Genomic DNA, 25,415 nt, shown 5'->3' with positions numbered 1-25,415 from the left:
GCCAAAGAGTGAGATGTGTTTTAAGATAAATGTCACGTACAATTAAGAAATTCAAAAGAGCAATTGCTCAAGTAAGGTTTGACCCAGTCTTTGGGTCTGTGGCCCTGGATCAGCCATGTCTCTGCTCTGCTCCCTATGGACACCTGGCAACTGTTACAGGCTCTTAGCTCATGGCATGAAACTGACTGGCACAGTGTGGCACTTCACATCTTTGTCTTAGACCATCAGGACATGTCTCCTAACAGCTGTGCTATGTAGATCCCACTCCTTCCTAAATTCATCCCTTGCTTCCCAATGAGATGGAGTAGCTGAAGCTAACCAAGGCAGAGTCCCTCTTCCCAAACTTGCCTTGAGTATGAGAATGAGTGAGGTATGTGGGGATGCGGAGACTGTTGGCAGAGAGGGGAAGACATGCAGTGATCAGGGGTAATAGCAGTGAGTGCATGTTTATTGAGTTAAATGTGGTAGCATAAGGTTTGGGGATTCAAGCCAAAATAACAGATGGAGGAGCTGATGGATTCCTCCATTCAGCCAAGAAGGGGAATCATGTCTGCAGAGGCGCAGAGGTATGAACGTGTTTGACATGTGTGGAGAGCTTCAAGGAGAGGGTGTGACAAGAGCAAAAGGAGTTTGTAGAGATGGTCTTCCGGGAGAAGCAGAAGCCTGGACCTAACTTGTATCTGTCCTAGGTGAACTTGTATCTATCTAGGTGAATATGTTTAAATGCCTGAAACAATCGCATTTCCAGTGGGCATAGGCCATGCTGACTAGCTCAGGTCTGTAGCACACACACACACACACACACACACACACACACACAGAGTAGCTGGAACTCACAGGAAGGAAAAATGATTTTCTTAAGATAATAATGGAGAATTAACATTAAGGAGAACCAAGAACTGGAAAAGGATTGGTAGGTATCGGAGGAATGGACCAAGATAGACACACTTTTCAACTCCCCTGGTATCTGGTGAGGTGAGGGGGTGATTTTACATTCCCTTGAGTTCACATAGAACACAGCTCCCAGACCTAAGGAAAGAAGAGATAGTCTATTCTGTGCCAAATATGAGTGACTGTGGTCCTGGAGCAGATTCAGGCTGCCCAGAACGATATAGTCTATTATGGAAGGGTTTATGTGCATTTCCACAGTCATCGAACAAAACTCATAAATCAAAGCTTTGGTAGAGACTGGATTGAGACAAGTGACAGCAGAGCTTCAAGACCTGTCTAATGACAGTCTTAGCTTTTGGATTGGTGGATACTAATTGTCTGTGTTAAGCTAATTTTGTAAGGTTTGTCATGGTAGCCCAAAGGGATGTTAGATCATATACAACAAATGGGTAGTGTTAAAGGGACTAACGATAGTCCCAGATAACTTCAAGTTAGATTTGCACCATTCCAACTCTCCAAAGCATGAGCATGTAGTTCTAATCACTCTTTCAGAATATTGAACACAGGTCCAACTTTTTTTTCTTTTTCTTTTTCTTTTTTTTTTCTTTTCCTTTTTGTGTGTGTGTGTGTCTTTAGTTCTCATTACCACATCTTTTCAGAAATAGCCTAACTGTCATCTCGTCACTTTTTGGGTTCTATATCTGTGCTTCCAAAGGACATGAGCCAATTACAGGTCCAGAAAAGCTGGTGTTTGTGCCTGGTCTACCCTTCTGTCACAAGTAACCTAAGTATGCCTTGTCTTTTATTTTGTCTTCTTTGGAAGGTTTTTTACTGGAATTAACAACTTTAAAGCATAGGGATAAGACTCATCCTCTTTTCTAGCCTAAAAAGCTGAAATTAATATTTGAAGGCTAGGCTTTGCTTCAAGAATTCAGTTTATTCTGTTTCCATGAAATGTCACCACACTCCCTTCTTCCTCTCCTAGATGTAAGGAAGAATGTGGACATTCTCCACTCTTCTTGGCTTTATAAAATGAAAATGTGGCCATCAGGTAGACATGGGAAAAGCAGGGAGTCTGACGCTCATCCTGGTGCTCTGCCTTTGTGGGGAGTCCTGAGGCACTGCTACCCACGGCTGTGAACACCGGACTGTTCCTGGGTGGAGGGAGACATTGGCATCTTGCTGCTCATTCAAGGCTCTGTCATGTGCCCACCCCTCTCTGCAATGATCTCAGTTGCCTCATTGGCGTAATTAAGTACTCCCAATGCTACTGCCCCAGTTTCTAGAATGTGGGTAGGGAGAGCTGCCCTCACTGTGCCAACCCCCACACCAGCATGTTTCCTCATTAAATCATGCATATGCTAATGAAGTGTGAAAATCAGCCAAATAACAAGTCTTTCTAATCACTTGAGGTCCCAAGAGCAAAAGGGTCCCCCTCCTTTCCCTTAATTTTGGGGAGGTGGTTATGATTTGCAAGGCAGTCAGAATCACAATTCTCCAGTGTTTTTCCCCTCCCATTTCTTTTCAGCTGAAATGAGGGTAATTGGCATTTTTGCTTCTACCTCAAGTGAGAAGAGTCTTGGAAAAACCAGTGACCCACTGTGCCCTTTTCATTCACATCTGGGGCTAGATAATCCCTAGTTTTACATTAACATACAGAGCCATCCCTATGGGCAATTAGCCAGACTACATTATTTCCTGCCCCCTGGAGGGCCAGTGTTTAAGAGCTTTGCCCCCAGAGATGGTGCATGTCAAGGCCCTTGTGTTGTGATTACATTTTACCTTTGCGTGCCAGCTAACTTCTTGGCATTCTTGCTAGTCTACCCATTATCCTTGCAGCTGCTTCTGTAGCTGAGGAATCCAAGCCCTGCTTCTCTGACCCAGGCTTCACCCTCCACCTAATCACTTACCTTGTACCTATGGCTGGCCCACAGGGGGATCATTTGCATATATGGCCTCCCTCTCCCAGGAAGGCTGTCTTCTGCTCATCTTTTCGATCTCAGCTCAGCATCTATACCTCATAGAGGCTGATGTTGACAACCTAGTCAGTATGCAACCTCATTCCTTTCTATTATCTTACACTACTCACTCTTATTAAAGGCAATGCCTCTCCTTGAGCATAAGGGGGCTAGATTGACCTACTTGTCATGGTATCACTAGGGCCCCATACATGCCTGGTCCATGTGCCCTGTGCTTGCTTTCAATTAGTTTTATACTATAGTTCAAGGTTGTATTTCTCTGGCCATTTCACCCTAGACTGTCTACTCCAAGAAAGACCCTCCTGCATTTACATTTGTTTTTCTATGCTGAAAATGCCCCAGAGTTTTAGTTTGAATGCTGACCATATCCCATGGCAGCAACGTATCTGATGATAGGATTTTATTGAAAGTTCTCTGGACACTGGTGAAGTGGTTACCTCACACACCCCATCAGTCTCCTCTCCTTCTTATCCATTTGCTCCCTGAGTTTCAGCTAGTCTTTCCTTCATTTTCACACACTTCACCCAAAATCCCCCTCTTCCCTCTGGCTGAAAAAACCAACAAGTGTCTCCCCACCTCCCCAGTCCCGCTATGCACAGCTACACAGATGCCTCTTATCCAACACAGCTACCTTTTGTTCCTCAAGCATAGTCCTTGGAGAGATTAATTTATTCCAACATATTGAATGAATAAATCACCACATAGATGTTACCATGGTCCCAACTGATCTGAGCCCTCCTTTTGCTGTATTCATTTATTCAACAAATATTTATTCATATTGTGTGTGCTGGGTGCTTGGGACCAACCATGAGCAAGACTGGTCTTCCCATCCTAAAGTCTTTAGAAGAAACACAAGCAGTGGTTGAGTCCATGGGTTGGGGAGAGGCAGCCTGAAACTAGAGAAGCTTGTAGCTGGTGTTAGCTGTATCCAACTACAAAGCCAAAGGCTGTGTTTAAACACACCCTCTGCCAGAGCACTGAGAGTGTCTCCCAAATGACCCAAACTGCACTGTAGTCATTATTCGAAACGTCAGCCTCCCTATTTAGGGAGTAATTACCTCTATTTTGTTGTTGTTGTTGTTTGTTTGTATAACCAGGGTGTGCTAAGGAGAAAAACAACTGTGTTGGCTGGGTGTGGAATTTACCATCATCTCTAAAACTTAGACAAAAAGGTTGAAATGGGCTGTACTTAAGAGACTCAGAGGAATTGCTTTCTTCCCCAGGACACAAACGATAGTCAAGCCAGTACATAGCTAAACAGCAACATTGGAGATGCTGGCACAGCAGCCTAGAGAAGGAAGCAGAAAGGCCCTTCTCATCACTAGCTGGGTCCGACCATGTCTGGTCCATTTCAGGGTGACCTTCTAGAGCCCCAATAGGACAGAGTTTAGCACTCAGCTTCTTACCTCACTGTCTGTCTGATTGATTGACTATTTTTTAATTTTATAAACTTTATGATTTTTTTAAAGATGCAAATAAGAAAATTGTACACCACAGATAACCAGGTAATGGATATGAGCCATGAAAGAGGCTATAAAGTTAATTGTTTTTTTATAGTTCTGGCTCTCTCATACTTTTTCATTGTGGTGCTAAGTGAGTATATAGAAATTGATTTGATAGTAAAAAATGTGAAAGCCAGTGTGGTACTCCACAGCTTCCATACCAAATGACTACTCTAACTGTGCAGAAGTTTGTTGGGGTGGATAGATTTGGTGTCTAGTTAAATTTGATTGTTTTTTTAAAAAAGCCTTTTTTGCATTTGCATTCATTTATTTATTTAGGGGGTCTTGTGCCATGGCATATGTGTGGAGGTTATGTGTGGAGGTCAGAGAACACTTGCAAGAGTTGATTTTCCTGCCATGTGGAGCCTCAGGGATCCAACTTGGTCATCAGTCTTGGCAGCAGGCATGTGTACTGAATGTGCCAGCTCATAGGTTCTGATTGGTTGACTTAATAGTTGAAAGATGAGCTTGTCATAGAAGCATGCTACTATCATTCCTGTAAAGACTTGACTTAAGAGAAAAGAGGAGCTGGGAACATACACAAGGAGTCCAGTTCTACCCAGCTAGTACAGAATTGAGCTGACAAGATTTTTAAGTCAGGTAGGGCTGGAATACATAGTGCTTCTGTACCCCTGGAAAATCTTGGCATTTCAGGTGTAAACTACAAGCAAAAAGTCTTAAATGTTAACAAACGTCCATGATTCCATCTTCTTCTGAAGATAAGACTGTGTACCCTCAGTGGTAAGCAGTTTCTTCATGGCTACAACTGGCTGGAGTGGGGCTATGGGTATCTTCTCATATAGATCATTAAGAGAATTCCAAACTGCCTTATTTCAATCCAAACCTGTTCCACCTATGGAAACTATCTGCCTAATACCTGAGTTTGCAACTCCCCTCACAGGTTCAAGAAGGGAAATATGAGTTACTATAAATACTGTTTATATATATTTGTTTGATTTTTTTTTCAGCAGACCTCAAATTAAAATGCTATGTCTGCTACTCCAGTACCAAGTTGCCCTGAGTAAAACCTTGACCTCTCCATGCTCCCATTTCTCCATCAGCAAAATGGATAGTTACCATAGGAACAGCTTCTTAATGTTGCCAAAAATGAGCAAGATAAATCCTGCAAAGCATTGTGTAGATGGATGGCACTGTAAAAAGCACTGAGAAAATTACAAGCTTGGAGAAAAGCTTCCTGAAGTAGTTGAATTTAAAAAGAAAAACTGAGGTCCTATCTTTTATTGCTTTCCAAATTTCGTCTCCTTCTCTGACTGGTCTCTAATAGAGAACTTGTTAGATGGTGTCATACTCAACTGTGTCTCCCTTCTTTTTCTCTCTTAGTTTGGAGGGCTGTGGGGAGAGGCTGAGACAATCACATCCTCTCCAATGACCAAGAAGCATTGCCTTGGGTGAGAGCAGAAAGCAGTTAATAGGAAGCAGCAGTTATGAACTAGGAACGCACAGGACACAGAGGGTACTGTAAGTGTCATCTATCACCTGTGAGGAGCCCAGCCTCAAAAGAGGACCTGGCAGTGGATGCTTGTTTGCACAGGTCGACATAGTTCCAGTGTTCCAGGAAATGGTGGTGTCTTCCTAATCAGAATATGGGACGAATAGGAAGGGACCAACTTCAAAATTGGCTCTTGGCTGGTTTTGAGTTTGAACACCTAGATGAACCACACTCTGTGTTTTAAGCAGCATTGTTAACATGCGTGCCCCCAAAAAGCAAAGGAATCTTGACTACAGAGCTGTCATCAAGCTGAGAAATGACCCCTGAGACAAGGGCATTATGGGAGTTTCCACATGCTCTTAGATAATTCATTTTCTGTTTGCTTCTGTGTCCTGCAATAATTGATCCTACACTTTGATGGACAACTCCCCCTTTGTTTCCAAATTTATTTCTCCCATGTGTCCAATCAAAAGCATCATAGCATTTTAAGTTTGTCTTACCCTGAGATTACCAGGACACTGACATTCTGTCCAGTTAACATAAAGAAACCTTCCTTCGTGAAGATATTTATCCAATGAGCACTGTTGTGTGGGGGCTGGGAGGTGATGCTAAAAGTGGAGTCCGGGCCTCTTGGGTGCTGTGTGAGTGCTCTGCCACTGAGCCATACCTCCAAGCCCTGAGTGATGGCTTTCATGTACTGGGATATAGATGAAAGGAAATTGTGCTCATACAGGATATCATTTAAAGTAACATTTTCAATAGTAAAGTTAAGAACAAAACATGATGAGCTTGTGCCTATGTATTTAGAGTACCGGTTCTAGTTCTCATTTGACACCAGCAAGAAGTGGTGAATTTTACTCAAAATGTGGAACGGGTGTTTCAGACTGTGGCAAGGGAAATGCCAACCACTCCCATGGAACATTTCTATAAATCCATTTCACACCAGTGCTATGATGCTAGCATTGCCCCTGCTTAATTAAACTAGGTCATGAAGAATCTTCATTCATGGCAATCTTTCGGTGTAATATTAAACACCTTTGACTTAGTAATGGTTATATTTATTTTACAAATGCATATAATCCAGGTTCTTTAGATCATTGATGTTACTCAATGAAGCTACTTGCTATTCACACTTTCCGTCTTGGGTATTGACATAGATGACCTTTCTTTTTGTTTTTAGAATTGTTTACTGAGAAAACCTTTGTACATCATTCTGTTGTGTAGAGGAAACTGGAAGTTTGATGCAATGGCGGGTAGGCTGAAATATCCCATTTTCTTATTTGTAATTAAAGAAAGAGTACAAATTTTGAGTTTGGTGTTCTCAGCACACGAGGTTTTGAGATAGCGATCATTGTAAACAAATCTGGAGTGGTCTTCATTTTTCTGCTCATGGAGTACTAAAAATGTACAAACAAGCACACCTAGAAAAATTACATGAGAATATTTATACCCTTATTCTCCCAGTAATTTTCTGACATTCTGTTCTAGTTTCATTTCTGTTACTGAGATAAAATGTCCTTACAAATCACAGCTTTGGGAAGAAAGGGTTATAAGTCTAGGTTACAGACCATCATGGCAGTGAGAATATCAGGGACTTTAAATGTTACTCCCGTCACATTCACAGTCAAGAACACAGAAAAATGGATGTATATGTCCAGTACTCAGCTTGCTTTATCTACCCATGTAATTCAAGACCCCTTCCTAGGGAATGCTGTTTCCCATGGTGGACTGGGTCTTCCCACATGAATTAACTTAAAACAGCTCCTTACTGGCATGCCACTGGCCAAGCCAATGTAGATAGTGCCTCATTGAGACTCTCCTCCCAGGTAATTCTAGGTTTTATCAAATTGAAAATTTAAAGCTAACCATCACACACTGTCAGTTCCTACTGTCCCTGAAGAAGCATATTCTAGTTCCTCCTGTGCCCTGATCAGACAGTATTGCAATGTCTTCATCCTTGGATGGGAGTGATATGACTGGTTAAAGTGCTCGGTGTTGGAAGTCTTTGTTTCCAGTTCATGAAAGTGACATCTCTAAAGGGGACTTGTAATTCTTTATCTGTTGATATTTACAAAGAGAGGCACACATCTCCAAGTAGGACCTTTTGGGCACTTGGTGGAAAGTTTTTTTTGTTTTGTTTTGTTGTTTTGTTTTGTTTTGTTTTGAATATCATTTACAGCCTCTGATATTATTTTTTTTTAAAAAAATTAGAAACATGGTGTTTAACTGATTAGGCATATTGTCTGGCCTTTGGAAAATTGGAGAAAATGTGGCACAGTTAAATAGAAAGTGTGAGGTATTTTTATATTATTTAATCAATTTAAGAGGAAGTGGTTAGTTTATGAGAAGAGATATTTAAAGCACCCCAAATAGGTTCTATAAACAGTTTTATAGAAATGTGCCTTGTTAGCCTGTACATATGGAGTTTCAGTCAAAGCAAGGCTTATATCACACTATACCTTATGCAGAACCTGAATGTTTCCCACAGTCACAGTTTAAATTATTCATTTCAGTCTACACTGTTCCCCTTAAGCTGTGACTGGCTCAGACCTGGGGATGGGATTATGACTAAGTGTGCTTCAGTAACAACATGACCATGGATGTGATGGATGTGGCACTGAACATTCCTCTGCCATATTACTTTTTTAGTAGCTTGTAGTAAACTGCCAGTTATTTTATTTTATGCAGTCTTTTTCCTTAGACTTGGGTTGTTTGGGTATTCTCCATGTCTGTGAGTAGATGATGTGTGTAAGTATGGACACACTCATGCCACAGTCATACATGGCATTCAGAAGACCACCTTGGCTGTCAGTTCTTCCCTTCACCTCTCTCCTTGGATGTTCTCTGAAGGTTACACAATGATGGCTGACCTAAGGATTCTTCTGCATCCTCCTGTCTCTCCATAGGAACATTGGAACTGTAGACATGTGCTACTTCACCCACAATTACATACACTGAGGACTCAAACTCAGCATGTGCTTAACCAATAAAACATCTCTCCAGCCCTAACATGGTAGTATTAAAGTAACCTTTACTTTACCTATTTTGTAGGTATTTTGGGGGGCGGGGAAAGTTCCTGAAGGCAAAAAAGAAAAAAACTCTGGAGGTCTTTGGTTTGGGAAATCTCTTTTACCTCTGCTATGATATGGTTTATGCAATAAGGTAAAGTCTAGAATGGCTGAACATAATCTTTAAATATGAAGAGTAAGGAGTCAGTCAGATGAGTCAGGCTCAACTATCAGCTCCTATAAGCCATCTCTTTGCATTCTGCATTCTGTAATGTGACAACTGATAAGTGAGCCACAGGATAGCCACTTCAGTGGAAACCTTTGGATCCCAACCTCCTTACACATGACACATGATATTCCACACATGAATTTAGGTTTGAAGCTACCAACCTCAGCACCAGCAGGAACCTTCTGGCTCTCATACACAATGGATGGAGAAGAATCAGACTGACCCAAAATTCAACGCATTCACATCTTCCTTCCCCATTTAGTTGGATCTCAAAGTAATCATCCTCATTTCTCAGTTTTGTGATGTCAGGATGACTCTAAGTCTCCAAAGTACAGCAGTAGTTTGAAGGGGGGAAATGCACTTTCCGCAGTAAAGCAATTAAGCAACATGGATTTTTTTTTTCTTTAAATTTCTGTCTTGGCCTTCAGCTCAAATCAGTTATGTTCTGATTTGTGAAAAAAGGCAAACCTTACCCAAGTATTAGGTAAACCTTACAGCCAGAAAGAATCAGAGCTTTTCAAATGCTGCCATGGTTGTGTTCATGTAAACTAAGTATTCTGTGGTCCAGCGGCTACACAAGTTTGGATGCTTGGCATCAGACAGTTGTGGTGCTGGAGTTTTCTTCTTCAATGATACCTAGACACACTTTCACATCTGTTTATGGGAAACTGCAAGTTATGAGTGGCATTGGGTGATGTAGAGGTTGAAAGCAAAGATTTTGTCTTGGGCATGGGTCAATAGAATTACCAATGTTTCTGTGTGGCTTGGGGTGGGCCTACCAAAGCATCTGTTTTAGGTCCCTTGCTTGCAGATTGGCACAATGCTATACTTAAAACATGGCAGTGCTGGTAAATGAATGGCACAGTTGTATCTGAAGAAGTTAGCATGGTATAGAGCAAACAAGAACCCTGTCAATGTTAACTGCTGTCACCATCTTCAGCTGGGATGTGGGAGAGGATTGAAAAGAAAGTGGCTCCTTTGGGCACTGCAGGCTGCATCCTGTTCTCCCAGGCAATTTAACCAACATGTGAGGTGTCTTCACTAGTGTAGAGTGAGGTGAGATGTACTCAAGTGAGTGGGCAAAAATGAAAAAGATAACAGCTCTGCAATGGCCAGCCTTCATTATCTATAAATTCCTCACCCACACATTTAACAAACCACAAACTGAAATTATATTTTAAAGCATGAGTACTGAACATGTATATTTTCTTGTCATTCTCCACACAATAAAGCACAATAATAATCTGCATAACATTTGCATAATATTCATATTATAAGCATATACCTAGAGATGAGCTGAAGTACATGAGAGGGATGAATATGTTATATACAAATATAGAAAAAGTAAGAAAGCAGAGCATCCATGGATTTTTGTCTGTCTGGGGACTCTGTCCCAGTCTCCTATGACTGCAAAGGGACAACTGGATTTTGTTTAAATGGTATTTGAAGTTATCCATGAAGAGTAGTCAAAAGAGCAGAGAACTTTCTGTTTGTCTTTTTCCTTACTTCATTTTTTGTTTGTTTGATTGACTTTTTTTGAGACATGGTCTTGCTATGTAGCCCAAGGCTGGCCTTGAACTCACCATCCTTCTGGTATAAGCCTATTAAGTGCTATAATTATAGCTATGTACTACCTTGGCCAAAAAGAGATAAAGTAAGGTTTAATAGATGAATAATTAAAAATGAACATTTAACCAATGGAATGGAAAAAGGGACATGGTGGTTGTCTTTGTGTGTTACATCCTTAAAGGCTTTTGAGACTATACCTTGACCAGGTAGAAGAGCAAAGCCAGTCTACTTGCTGATAGCTTCCCAAATGGAGAGGACTATATCAAAACCATTTGTGGTTCAGTTTGTATCCTGGGATGTTGATGAAGGGCTGAACCAGTAGCTGTTGTTACATCCTTGGTGTTCCTGCTACCAGTGGGCCTGGTAGGAGGCATTTAGAAATCAGTCATTCTCAAGAAGATAGAGACTTTCATTTTGAACATATTATCTTTCTGATTTCATAAACACTATGCTTTCTATATATAAATAAAATATTCAAACTATGCCACAATAAACTCACTGATGAATGCATCCAATATTTATTTATTATCTAGTGTGTGTGTGTGTGTGTGTGTGTGTGTGTGTGCAGGTACACATATGTATGTGAGAGCATGCATATGTAGGATAGAAGATAACCTCAGGCATATACCTCCTTTGCCACAGGTATCTCCCTAGCTTGGACACACCAGTTAGGAGAGTCTCTGGCATTTGCTGGCTAATGAGTCTCATCTATCTCCCCCTTCCCAGTTCTGGGATTATAGATGTTCCACCATGCCTGGCATTCTTATATTTTTGGTTGTGAGCCTAGCCTTTAATGGCTGAACCATCTCTCCAGTCCTATGCCTGGCATTCTTGTGTGGGTCCTGCAGATAAAATTCAGGGTCTCATGCTTGCAAGACGAGAGCTTTACCAACTGAACTGTGTCCCTAACTCTGGTAATTATTAAAATTTTACTCTTCCCATTTTGAAGTACTGATCCTAAAGATAACTAAGACTATTTGTTTCCCCTATGGATAGCAAGTATTGAATATATAATAGATCCAAAATAATTGTTCTTGGATATTGAAGGAGCATGTATTTTACTACATTATTACATGGTCCCTTACAATTTTGCATTACTAAAAACAATCAGATTGAATCACTGCATTTAATATTATAACAACCACAAAAAAAGCAGCCCAATCTAGTGTATAGATTCTTTGATGCTAATAGAGAACCAAATTTGTCATCTGCCAGTGAGACGTGCCTTGCCTTTATGCCCAGCTTTATGTCCATGCTGCAAGCTATTCATCTAGGAAATTGCACTCTCTAATCCAGGCATTGGAGTGAGCAGAAGGGAGGGAGGCTCACACCTACTGCATGCAGAGCCTGTAATGCTTCCAGCATCAGGAAATCTTCATTCCAGTTGATCTAATTATGCAGCACAATCTGAGCCATAAATTAAACTTGGGGATGAGACTATGACCAAGTGTGTATCTATAATGTTTATGAGCCATAAGGTCATTGCAAAAAACATCCAGGAACATAGTGGTAATAGACTGTTGGCCTCTACGGAAATTATTAATTAAATTTTATCTTCTCTCTGGCATGCTTCAGTGGCAACACTATGAGTTTTTAGACCTGGAGAAACTACACCTCAATAATAGCCAGCCTTATCATCAGGCTGGCAGTCATTTAATACATTCCTTTGTCTGACACCAATCATGAACTGCATCATGGAATGTCAGGGTCTCTACAAATGCCAACTGCATGCTTTACCGTATAGCAGGCTTGGGGTTCAGATCTCATGATAGCAAATGTCAGAATCAACCACCAGCACAGCAATCCATTTCCTAGAATCCAGATGTGAGCATGAGTCTGTTACTTGTGCCCAGTGCCTCTGTCTCCGTGCTAGCCCCCAAATAGCTGACATCACTCTCAGTATTGAATAGCCTGGAATGTCAGTGTTGACAGCATCTAGATGAAGTGTTGCTTCTGAATCTCCCGTTTAAGGTTTAGGCTTGACTGGAAAAAGCAGAGCTGAAATGTCATTTCCAACTATTTCCTTAGAGATTTTCCAGATGGGTTGGCTCAGCTCTCATGCAAATGGAGTGGAGTTTTCATCGGTGTTGCTGTTGTCAGACAGCTGTGTTCCTTCTGCCCCATGCTGAACCCCCACACCCATGTGTTCTCATCAGCTGGTAGCTGTTCTGAAGACCCACAGGAGAGATTGGACTCTGGCTCTGTTTTCTCATAGAGGGTTGCCCTACTCCACTAATGGGAATTTAAGAATCTTCATTTCAGGCCTGGCAGCAGGTAGAGACTATGAAGAGGTACATGTGACTGATTGGATTCCGGATTTTCAGGACCATTACTTAAACATGCCTTCCATGGCTCACTGTGCATCCCTGATGGAAGATGTCATTCTGTAAATATGTTTCTCATACTGGTTAATGAATAAAGCACTGTTGGGCAGTAGGAAAGCAAGATAGGAGATAAGGAGGATTCGAGAAAGTAGTAGGGAGGAGTCAGTATGTAGAGACAGTGGGGAACAGAGGTCCTGGCCCACTCTGCGGTAAGATGAGACCACGTGGAAATACTTAGATTAATAGAAATGGGTTAATACTTAAGACAGAGTTAGCTGATAAGAAACTAGTAACTAGCCAACAGCATTTATATAAAATACAAAGTCTCGGTGTGCTATTTGGGGCTGGCGTGGTAGTGGGATCAGACCGGTGGTGAGGGGAAAACCTACTCGTAACACTTCATATTTTGCTAACCATGTTACACTCATGGTTAGCAAACTAGAAACTAGAAAAGATAGTTATGGTATGAGAACTTCATTTACTGATTTGCAATTTCATAGATGAATGTTACATTTTCTGAATTTTTAAAAATTAAGATAATATGTTTCATGTGCTGTGGTAAGCATTATGGAAATTTCAGGTCAGATGTCAATAGTATACAATATTTTTAGCAGCGATATCATCAGAGTAGGAGAACAACATTATTGGAATACTGCAAATAGAAAGGTTGCCCTCACCTGAGGAAGAAGAGATGTTTTATTTGGGGAAACTTTCTGCCCTACATTGTCATGTTGTCATGGAAACTTAGACTCCTAATGAGCTTAAGGATGGATGGATCCTGATCTGGTCCAAAATCTCACCATTTGTAAAACAACAACAAAAAACCTCTCCCAGCATCTTCCAGCTGTGTGAGCACTCAATATTTCATGACTATTTATTTTTAATGTGAGTTTTTTCCCAAATTCTCGTGTGTGTGTGTGTGTGTGTGTGTGTGTGTGTGTGTGTGTGTGTGTTGCTTGTAGATGTGGACAAGCCACAGCATGTAGGTGAATTCAGCGAATCACCTTTGGGCACTGGTCCTTGCCTTCCTACCTTGAGACAAGGACACTTGGACACTGTAGTCCAAACTAGCTGCCCTGAGAACTGAAGATCCTCCTGTCTCCTCCCATTTCCTTTTAGGGGTGCTGAAATTATAGAAACTTGCACCACTATGTCTAATTTTCATGTGAATTCTGGGAACTGAAACTCTGGACACCAGAAGAATAAGTTCCCGGTTAGCTGGTGCTACACAGTTGATGATAAGGGAACATAATCAAGTAGTTTAAGCAGAAAGTAGTTGCTAGGTTATAAAATTACTTCATTTTTATGAGTAAATGAAGACAGATTTTTTTTCCTGAACTTAGGAGTAATTATCTTGCTCCTAAAGAAGATGCTATCAGCAATTAGAAAACATTGTATAAGGAAGCTACCATCAAAGATGACACAAAGCACTAGGAAACTGGTTGAATACTAGATCATTCCCAGGATTCGTGGAGAACATATATGGACAATAATCCCTCACTGTATAGTTGGGATATAAATGCTGTCTTCATCCCAGAGAGTAACTTGGAAATACTCAGGAAAACATGCATTTTCACAGTAAAACAAACAAATGACCAAACTTATACTCTGGCTGTCGTGCTTGAAAGATAAATGCTTTTATCCACAGGGCCATCTTCCCAGCCCCAACATTCACGTACATTCATATATTTAGACAAAATGTATATTCTAGCTATATTAGGCAAAAATATGTTTAAATTCCATTGCAAAAAATAACAAACAAAACAAAACAAAAAAAAAACTGCCTTCTATGATTTACAGTTGTGTGTAGAAAACAATGTAAGAGGCAAACACATGGTGAATCATTGTGATCCCAGGTAGAGAGACAAAGGGATCAGGCATTCAAGGCCAGCCTGGGCTACATATTAACTTGAAGGCCATCTGAACTGCATGAGATTCTCTCTCAAGCAAAAAGCACACACAAATAAAAACTGTAAATGGCTTTTAGATCTATAATAGTGTGGTGGTATAAAAATCAATAATAATAATAATAATGTGGTTGGAATGCAAGATGAAACCAAAGAAATAAAAAACAGAAAAAAAATCAATGATTTTTTCATTTTAAATATTTTTTATTTTATATACACGTAATTTTATATATACATATACATGTGTATATGTGTATATACATTGAATCACTTTTGTGGAGTTAGGGATCAAACTCAGGCAAATGTGCTAAGCAAATGCTTGACTTCTAAACTACACACTCCATGATGCTAGCTTGTTTTACCATCATTGAGCCCTAAGCATTCTGTCTACATTCTGGATATTACACTACCACCAATTTATATACTTCTCAAATATGTTAGCCTATCCCATGAGGTTTGATTTTAGTCTAACAGTGTTCTCTGTGTGCTTCGATATGTGTGGTTTTATGTATTTTCCCTGTGTTGTGCTTCTGTCTTCATGTGTAACCATCCCCACTGTCAAGTCATACTCATTTCACCCATAATTTCTTCTAACGGTTTTATAGGTTCAGATCCTTTGTGAGTTAATTCCCTGTGTACTGTAAAAAGTAAGGCTCTAACTTCATCCTTTTGAATGTAGATAGCCAGCCTTCTTTGCATCTTTTCTTTGAAATGCCTTTCTTACTGAGCTGTCCTGGCACTGTTACAAAAAAAAAAAAAAAAAAAAAAAAAAAAAAACACTGATAACATGTGTATTTCTTTCTATGCTCTCAATTGCATCCACAAGCTGGTGTAACTTCTGTTACAGCCATAAGACACCATGGTGGTTGGTGTAGCTTTGCAGTGAGTTTTGAAATCAAGACACATACATTCTCTTAACATCTTTAAATTTTTTTAAGGTAAGATCTCACTATTAAGCCCAGACACATGCGACTGTTCCTGCCTTAGTTGCCATTATAGGAGTTCCCCACCACACCAGACTCTGACTTAGTGCTTGTTCGAGATATTTTGGCCATTGCTTTTACTCTCTTCAAATTCCATGTGAATTTTAGGATCAGTTTTCATATTTTCACCCAAAATATTGCTATCAGGTTCTTTATAAGGATTGTTACATATCACTTCAAGTAAATGTACCATGTTTGAGAAGTACTTGGTTTTTTTTTTAATTTATTATTTTTTTAATTATGTATGTGCCTCTATGTCTATCTGTGTGGGAGCATTGCATGGGGTTTCAAGTGCCTACAGAGGCTAAATGACTGCACTGAATCTGTGAGAGCTGGAGTTACAGGTAATTCCGAACTGTCCCATGTGAGTACTGGGAACCAAGCATAGATCCTCTACTAGGGCACTGTGTACTCTACAGCTAACCCATCTCTGCAGCTCTTTGAGTTCATATTTCTTAAGACAATTTTGAAATTGTCTTCCTATCTTTTAGTTTTGGGGGCATAGCTCTCATCCCTCCTTGGATAAATTTATTCATAAAAATTATATCTATTTTCCCTAGTATAGGTGATTTTTTTTCTTAATTTATAGATGATTCATTGGTAGTTTACAGAATCAGGGGTGAAGCATTGTGTGCATGTGTGTGTGTGTGTGTGTGTGTGTGTGTGTGTGAGAGAGAGAGAGAGAGAGAGAGAGAAAGATTGTAGGTGTAAGATGATTGTCATCTACAGACAGCACTGGTTTTTCCATTTCCCTTCTACTTCAGATGGTTTTTATTTCTCTTACAAATTGCTCTAGACAGAATTTGTAGTGTGGCACTGAAATGTAAGTATGAAAGTGGTCATCTTTGTCTTGTTTGTAATCATAGCAGAAATACTGTATCTTTCACTATGAAATATGATGCAAAATTCTCATACTTTGCCTTTATTGCGTAGAAGTCCTTTGTTTCTAGTTTTAAATTTTTCTAAAACGGTGTTAGCTTTTTATCAAAGCTTTTTTCTGCTTCTTCATATCAAAGGAGATGATGATGTGTTTTTTCCATGCATTCAATTAATATGACAAATTATATTGATGGGTTTTCACATATTCAGTCTCCTTTGCAATACCGGAATAAACCCCAGTTTTCCAGGATGTGCAGTTACTAAAATATGATTCAAACCTTGGTTTTGTTGTGGTTTGTTGAGGATTATTTTATTGTAATTCATAAAGAACATGGGTGTGTAGTTTTCTTGCTGTGTCTGTATCTGGCTTTCAAATAATCCTGGTTTCCTAAGGAAGTGTGGCATTCTCCTTAATCATTTGGAAGAGTTTCAAGAGGGTTAATGGTAGTTACTCAATACTTTAGGAGTCCATCAATGAAGACCTGTGATCCCAGGTTTTTCTTTGAATGGCTTAATTTCTTTACTTATTTTATTGCGAATCTAGTTAGATTTCCTTTCTTAGGAATATTTCCATTTTTACCTGGATCACTGAATCCATTGGCATACTGTTTCCATGGTGATCTCATAGCTGTTATATTTTCAGGATTTGTTTGATAATGTGTTGTTTTCTGAGAGGGTCTTACCATGTAGCTAAGATTAGCCATGGCCTTAGGATCTTTCTCCCTCAACCTTCCAACTCCCGGGACTGCAGGCATATGCACCATGCCTTATTCCCCATTTCGTTTTAATTTCTGTAAAACTGGAAATGATAAAAATAGACTTGCTTTGTTTGTTCTCCACTTGTAGGGAGCTGTTGCCTTATTGTCATCACACTCAGGATCTAGGATCCTTCTTGACATTTGGTCACAGTTCTAAGACTTGATTAGTCTATTCTTCTGTTGAGGTTAGATGCAAAACCTGTCTGTCACTGGTTGTGATATAATGACAGCAGTGGTCGTCACCATTGGGTGGCAAGTGTTATGTATGGAGAAGCTTACTTAAATCATCTCACCCTCACTGGACTCATAGCAGCCTTGTGGAGAGAGTGTGACCATCCCATCAGCTAACAAAAGCTGAACTGTGAAGTAGTTAGACTACTCCTTGAGTTGCAGAGATTACAGGAAGTCAATGAAACTTCATTTTGCTTAGAGTTAGTTACAATGTGTTTTAAGTCCCCAGAATTCATTGTCTATGAAGTTCTCTCATATTGAACCATTAAATGTGAAAGTATTTCATACATCACTGAGTTTTGTATCAAAAGCAAAGGGAATATGGAAGGTCAGGGTTTCTAGAGGAAGAAAAAGCCCATGTATACAGGCTGTCATTGTTGAGAAAAATAGATTGTCTGGCTAACTCACATTTAACAAGTCAATTAAAATTGGCCCTAAGGTTAAAATAGTTCAAGAGAAGCTAAGTGGGTGGGAAGACGATCTGAGCTAACATAACTGATCGTGAGTCAGTGAGATGGCTCAACCAGTAAAGGTGCTTACTGCACAAGCCTGGCAACCTGAGTTTATTCCTAGACCACACCACGAAAGGAGAAAACCAACTCCTGAAGGTTGTTCTCTGACATATGTACCCACAATGGCATACACACATCATGCACAAGCATGCACACCCACAGACACATGTGCGTGCACACACATGCACACACACACACACACACACACACACACACACACACAACTAACAATATATTAAATGAAACAGCTGATCATTTACACAAGACATAGGAACTACCCTTACCCTGGAGCCCATGCAGGCAAGTTAATGGGGATGGTGAGAAACCTGTGGGCTATATGTGTTGAAGAGCCTGTGTTCTAATATTGTTTATTTCTTTAATGATGCTATAATGAGTTGTTTTGGTGAATGTGCTAATACGAGAGAAGATGTATTGTTTCCTCTAACACTAGAAAGGCAGTGGCAGCACTAAGGCTATTCTCACAGCTTCATTTCAAACCAGATCATACATAATAAGCCACAGTCTGAAAGAACATAAAGCCTGCCTCTGCTTTGTTCCGACCTTTCAAAACAGCAAAACTAAATGCTAAAGGAGAAAAGACACCAGCTCCCCGGAATTATATCACATATATTAGTCATAGCAGGGCCAAACAGAGTTCCTGGAACACAAATGGCAAATGCGACCATTTCCCAAAGTCTGTCTTGTTTTTTGGAATTGAGTTCCATCGGCTAGATAATACCGTCTAATCCCTTACGCTGATTTAAAATTCCATCCGAAGGAAGTAATGTGCTTCTGTTCTGCAGGTTTCTTAAGGCAAATGCTTAGCTGGATTAACTTTATCTTCGCTGTTACAGGGGTCTTCTAGGTTATAACACAATTCTTAAAATAAAACAAAACTCTTCTATTTGGAAGGGCATTTCTCCATCAGAATTCATTTGTGATATTTGTTGAGTGACATTTGACATCTGAAAAACTGAAATCTTGTCTTTTACAGGCAGAGGGGCCTAAGTGACAAAAGAGATGGATAATGGATAATACAATCCCTTAAACGGTCTGGAATTAATCTACGGGAATGCTCAAGTGGGAGTTTTCATCCTTATTCTTTTGTGTATTTTAATTTTCTGATTAGGAGCAAGATTTGGCGTTCTTAAACTTTTGCATCACCGAAAGCTCTAGTCAAAAGCAGTGTTACAGATATGATTGAAGAAACAGAGGACAGGGTAACTGAGGAAATAGGCACCTCTGCTCTTGCAGGAGCCTTTGAGGCTCTGTGAGCAGACTTCCAGAGAGTATTTCTGTGGTTCCCTTAGTGGGAGACCAATAAAAAAGACTTCAAATGTGCAAATACACACCCATAACGAGTTCAGGAAGCACAAAAACTATATCCAAAACATTACCATCCAGAACTTTGATCCCACCCACCTTTCCAGAGGTTGTCAACGGGTATCAGTCTGGGAAATCCCTCTGCATTTCAAAATAAATATGTGCATGTTATTAACATATGGCTTTAAGATTTTAAATTAGACATTCTACAACATATAAATTATGTAATGGCAACAGTTCTATTTGCTTCCTTGTTTGTTTTATTTGGGGTTTTGGTTTTATATGTTTTGAGTGTTTGTCTCACTTTATAGCCCACAATGGCCTCAAACTCAAGACCCGTGTGGATGCAGCAGGTGGTAGAATTGCAGCCATGTACCACCACACTTGGATAGGCCAAGAGTTTTATTTTTTCCTGTATCATTCATTACTTAATCACCATCGCCTATAACAATAATCTTTTTACATTATTTTCTATAGTGGTATCATTTATGTATGTGTGTTCATGCATGTATATTCACATTCACATGTACGTGTGTGTGTGTGTGTGTGTGTATGTGTACATGCACATGCATGAATGAAGGCCAGAAAACAAACCCTTGTTGTTCTTCTCAGGAGCTTTCCACCTTACTTTTTGAGATAGAGTCTCTCATTGGCCTTGAGCTCGCCAGGTTAGGCTGACCAGCCAGTGAGTGATAGGAATCTTCCTGTCTCTGCCTCCCCAGCACAGGGACTACAAGTGTGGGCATCATGCTTAGTTTGGTTTGTGGGGTGGCGTATCCATTTGGCTCCTCATGCTGGTATATCAAGTACTTTGCCAATTCAGCCATCTCCTATAAACCCCCCTTAAAAGATAACAATCTTTTTTTAAGTTATATTTCTTTTTCTGATATGGATAGCCTAGAATTTATTTCATCATTTTCCCTTGGGTGTAATTTAAGTTGCTTCCAACTTTCTGCTGTGTTACACCTTATGAACTTTCTGCTGTGATACACCTTATGAATGGCTCTGTGCACATATGTTGGATGCTTTCCATGAGGTGGGACTTCAAGCCAACAAAGCATACATTCTGACCTCTTAAAGGGTCTTAAATCCCTTTCTCTGTCCTTGGCAATAAAAATGAGAAGTATAGTCTGAATACTTATGGAGGGACAGGATATGGGATACATCACCTCCCCCCACATTCTATTGGCTAACACCTCCCCCCACATTCTATTGGCTAACACTATCATGAAGCATCTCTTAAATGCAAAGGGTACCAAGAAATATGGATTAGCTGTATACTCAAGAACAATGAAAAGGGTAGTTTGGTAAGCTTCTGGCATGCCTACTACAGCAAGGGAAGCTGGGAATGTTTTTACCTAACTATGCCCTAACCCAAAATTCATTCCTGTAGATGAAAGGAACATTTGGTAGACAACTCATTATCTTCCTGGGCTCAAATGATGCTTGAGTTTGTTAGCTCTAATATAAATCATTTCCAGGGTAATACCTTCTATTGAAACCATATGCACCCTTCTCGGAATTTATATTCAACTAAATTTCAATTAAGTACAAGTATTCCTTAGGTCAATGGGCTCAGGTGCAATTGACCTGAAAATGATTGACAGTGCAAGACAAAGTTTTAAAAAAAATTAATAGCACCTGTTCACAAGGGCTTTATTGTGTTTGGTGATCAGAAGTTGAGACCTTATCGCCTGTCTTCAGGCTGTCAAGCCACTTATCTTGGCCTTTGAAATTTCTGTATTGGTGCTGAGTGATAAGCAGCCATCAAAGAGATATCTTACTGCTCATTCTGTCTTCCTAGGCATTGATGAGAGCCAAACCATGACTCAGGCATGCTTCTTGGATTCTGGCACTGGGGGCTTGAGATCTAAAGATGTAAGAATGTCTTTGAGGGTCTCCTCCCTTCCATTTCCATGATTAGTCAGAGTGAAGCCCTGTAATTTTTTCTATTTACTTGGCAATTTTATGCACCAAGAAAACAGTGTCTTTTTCAGACTGCTGAGTCTGTGAGCCCTTTGTGCCTAAGTAAAGTCTAATTTTGATTAACCAAGATGCTATAGTCCATACAGAGCTTCATGTTTTGAGAAAGTAAACAAATGCATTGTTTCCTGTAGGCTACATTTGAGGACAGAGAGCTGTGGGTTCCCTGTATCAGATCTTCACTTTCGGTGGGCTATTCCTTGTCATTTGAACCTATTCCTCTACTCCTCTTCTGCTGACTCCTGCTCTTCTTCTGGTGCCTTCTAACCCCAGCTCAGATGGCCCGTCTTCTACCAATGTAATAGACGTCCTCTCTTCTTCAACTCTGACCTGTTTCCTTTCACATTATTCTCTAACTCAAATAGTGCACTGTAGAAAATTTAAGACAAGAGTAACATGAAGAAAAATTACCACATGACATTACCACATGACATTAACAGAGACATCTGTTAATGTTTTCATATACATTTTCTAGTATATTTAATGTTATATGTAACATATTTTTGTTATTGAATTTAAAATGTAGTTTTATACTTAATGTTATAATGTTGCAGGATTAACAATTCTTTTAAATTACAATGATTTGCTAGGGTTTTCTTTTTCTCTATCTGAGATACCTTAAAGTCATTTCCCCTAAATTAGGGACACAGGATATCTAGGTTATTTCTGATTTTTTTTCTAACATAAATAACACTGGCAAATGATTATCTTATATACTTGTGTACATACTCCTGGATATTTTCTTATAATTAATCTTTGCAACTAAATTAACTGAATCAAAGACAAGTACATGCCCATTCCAAAAACTTTTTAGTATGTTTTCTTAGGTCTTATTAATATATTACTTAACAGGATGGTAAAATTGTGTTTTCCATCTTAAAGTCTTATTTGTAAATTAAGAGAAAAAAACTTGCTCGCGTTTGTATTTATAATGTCTAGAATATGGCATGTTCATATGTAAATATGGAATAAATGGATGGAGGGGAGTTTTAGTAACCTACAGTCCCTACAGATGCTGCAAGGTTAACCCTAAGCTGATATGGGGCCTTTAGGGAGCACTGTCTCCCTGTGTGTATTCCATACCACTCATCCTTTCTGACTGGTCTGCCTCTTGTACTGCTATGCATATTGTAAACACAGAAACCCTGTCCCAGAGTGTTCCTGTATCCCCTGAGGGAGTGACACAATGTGGGTCAAATAAAGAAGAAACTGTTACAGTGTTGATGCACATGCAAGAAACACATATTACAGGACACCCTTAGCATGTGTCAGATTCACCTACAGGCTTATTGATACACAGGTGGCTGGGATGTCCCCAGGGCTCTGCTTCAGCAGCTCTGGGGCAGAACCTGATAACCAGCCTTTCTTTTTAAATAACATAATATTTTTACTAATTCCTTAAGAATTTCATACATGTATACAACATATTTGTTCATATTTATTATCCCTCCACCCCCTAACTCTACCCAGATCTACTCCTACATCCTTAACCCCCCCCCAACTTCATGGCTTCTTTTGTTATTACTGCTGTTGTTTAATAACCTCCCAAGTTCAATTTGTGCTCTCCATCTGCTCAAGGATGTGGGACCATCCACTAGAGCATGGTTGAGCTACAGGGGTCACACCCTTAAACACAACCTTAAAGAAAATCATCTCTCTCTCTCTCTCTCTCTCTCTCTCTCTCTCTCTCTCTCTCTCTCTCTCTCTCTCTCTCAGATGCCATCAACTGTCCATAACTCCCCAGCCAAGGGTAGGAGTTCTTGAGCCCCTCCCTCTCCGTGCAGAAATGATCCCTGGCTGGGTCTTGTATAGGTCTTGTTCAGGCAGCTACAGCTGCTATGAATCCATGTGCTATGAATCCATGAGCACAACAGTCCTATCATGTCCAGAAGGCAATATATAGCTCCAGTCCAAGCCTGACTCTTGGCTTTAAAAAAATCTTTCCCTCTCCTTCTGCATTGGTTACTGAACTTTTGGGAGAGAGGATTGCTAGCTACAGATGCTGTGTTTGTGGCTAAGCATTCTACAGATACTTAGTCTCTGCACTCAACTGCCCACCATCTACCACAAAAAGCAATTTCTCTTATGAGGTCTGGTCTGTAGACATACAGATAAATTTAGAGGGAAGTTTAATACTATGTAAAATAATAGTAGTTTAATACTATGTAAAGTAATAGTAATTTTACCCCCCCCCCCGGGTAAACCATGGTTTCTTGACCAAATTGGCAGTCCCAGCATATATTTGCTTCTGCAGAAAGGATTTTAAATCTATTCAGAGAGATGTTAGTCACCCCCATAACATTCATGCTACTATTACACCCACGGGCATGCATAGCTTGGCAATCCTGTGTTTCTAATAGGCCCTTAGTTGTTGCTGATGCTTTTGATCTGGAATCCTCACTTTGCAACACACTGTGATAGGGAGCAATATATCAGGGGTGGGGAGAGGACTGCAGCCATAGGTTGTAGTGGCAATTTGTCTGAAAAGAGGATAGGGAAATGACACCAGAAAGATAAGAGGTCATTAAAAAAAATAGAAATGTAAGCCATGGGAATGTCTGGCTGCTTAGGTGGGGAGTCAGCAGTGCAGGTGGCAGATAACAAAGAAAGAACAGTAAAAAGAGGAGCTAGAAGGGCAGACTCAGAGGGCATTGAGTCATACAGCTTTGGGGAATCAGGCAAGGGTGAGAGCAGAGGAGGGATGAGACATCATCCTTATTAGAGTGATCATTCCATTTGTTCAAAGAGGCAGTGATGGGAAAAGCAGACAGAAGTTGTACACAGAACAGATTTAAAGGCTCTAGCAGCATACATGGATGAGAAAGGAGGTCAAATGGGCCAGACGTTATGATGCAAATGTGGAGAAAGGAGGGGATGAAGCCAGATAGCCTCACTGAATGAAGGGGAAACACTGGCAGCTGCAGAACTAGAACTCATGCTTTGCCCGTGGGACCTTTGAACTGGCATTGTTAGTATAAGTGTTTAGGTAACTAATGTTTCAAATATGTATGGCTCTGGAAAAGGGGAGACCGTGAAGACAGTGAAATGGTAGGGGGATGTTGTTAAAAGGAATGTGTTTTGCACCTCCGTCAGCTGTTAGTTTGGTTCATTTCATTTACTACAGTGTCTGCATGTACCCCAGCACACACATTCTCCCTGCTTAGTGACCTAGTCACATATATTTGTGGTGGAATAGTGCATGTAGTGTCCTCACTAGAAAATGGTTACTTCCTCTCAAATGCTAATTTAGAGAAAATTTCTCTTACATTTGCTTTTCAAGTCTTGTCTAAGCCTAAACATTCCGAAATGAAGTTTAAGAGGCGAACATATAATGCTCTTTGCTTGTGCTGTACCAACATTCCTAGCACAGAGCACCAGCAAAGATATCCCAATGCATCTTAGCTAGACACACATTTCAGAAAGTAGAATAAATACTTGCTAAGAAATACTATTGGCCAACTGGGTGGTGGTGGCTCATGCCTTTAATCCCAGCTCACAGGAGGCAGAGGCAGGTGGACCTCTATGAGTTCGAGGCCAACCTGGTCTGCAAAGTTGACTTCCAGAACAGCCATGGCTGTTTCATAGAAAAATCCCTGTCTCAAAAAATAAAATACTATTGGCTTTTCCTTTCTTGGAGAATAGATATTAATGACTTAGTAAAGTTGTACTACTGATATCCATGACTCTCTGAAAAGAATTCACTGCAGATGCTACCATCTAAAACATTCCTTAATCATAAATTATGACAGATGGATGATCTAAGATGATCAGTGAATAGAAACGCTTCCCTAAGGTGACTCTGCTGTACTTGAAAGTTAGCGACACAAGAAATAGAGACCTAGTGGAACTCATCCTGCTCATCAGCGTGACTTAATTAAAATCTCACT

At 40.1% G+C, this 25,415-nt stretch overlaps 1 protein-coding gene across 11 annotated transcripts in view; it reads left to right on the top strand.

Annotated features, from left to right (window-relative positions):
• Positions 1-25,415, top strand: part of Ppp2r2b (protein phosphatase 2 regulatory subunit Bbeta) — a 382,601-nt gene that overhangs the window by 213,433 nt on the left and 143,753 nt on the right. For 2 of the 11 annotated variants that reach the window (XM_051200863.1, XM_051200861.1), the window contains 2 exons: positions 5,714-5,851; positions 7,003-7,075. The exons of 8 other annotated variants lie outside the window; for them this stretch is intronic. In XM_051200863.1, coding sequence (XP_051056820.1) covers positions 7,069-7,075 — 7 coding nt within the window. In that variant the 5' untranslated portion in view covers positions 5,714-5,851; positions 7,003-7,068. Of the gene's footprint in view, positions 1-5,713; positions 5,852-7,002; positions 7,076-25,415 lie in introns of those variants that run through there. One more of the 11 variants, XM_051200865.1, reaches the window with a different exon arrangement.

Source organism: Phodopus roborovskii, unplaced genomic scaffold (genome assembly GCF_943737965.1).
Source record: "Phodopus roborovskii unplaced genomic scaffold, PHOROB, whole genome shotgun sequence".
In the NCBI taxonomy this organism is placed as follows: Eukaryota; Metazoa; Chordata; class Mammalia; order Rodentia; family Cricetidae; genus Phodopus; species Phodopus roborovskii.
The sequence above is the reverse complement of the archived record's forward strand: the minus strand, read 5'-3'. Positions and strand labels throughout refer to the sequence as shown.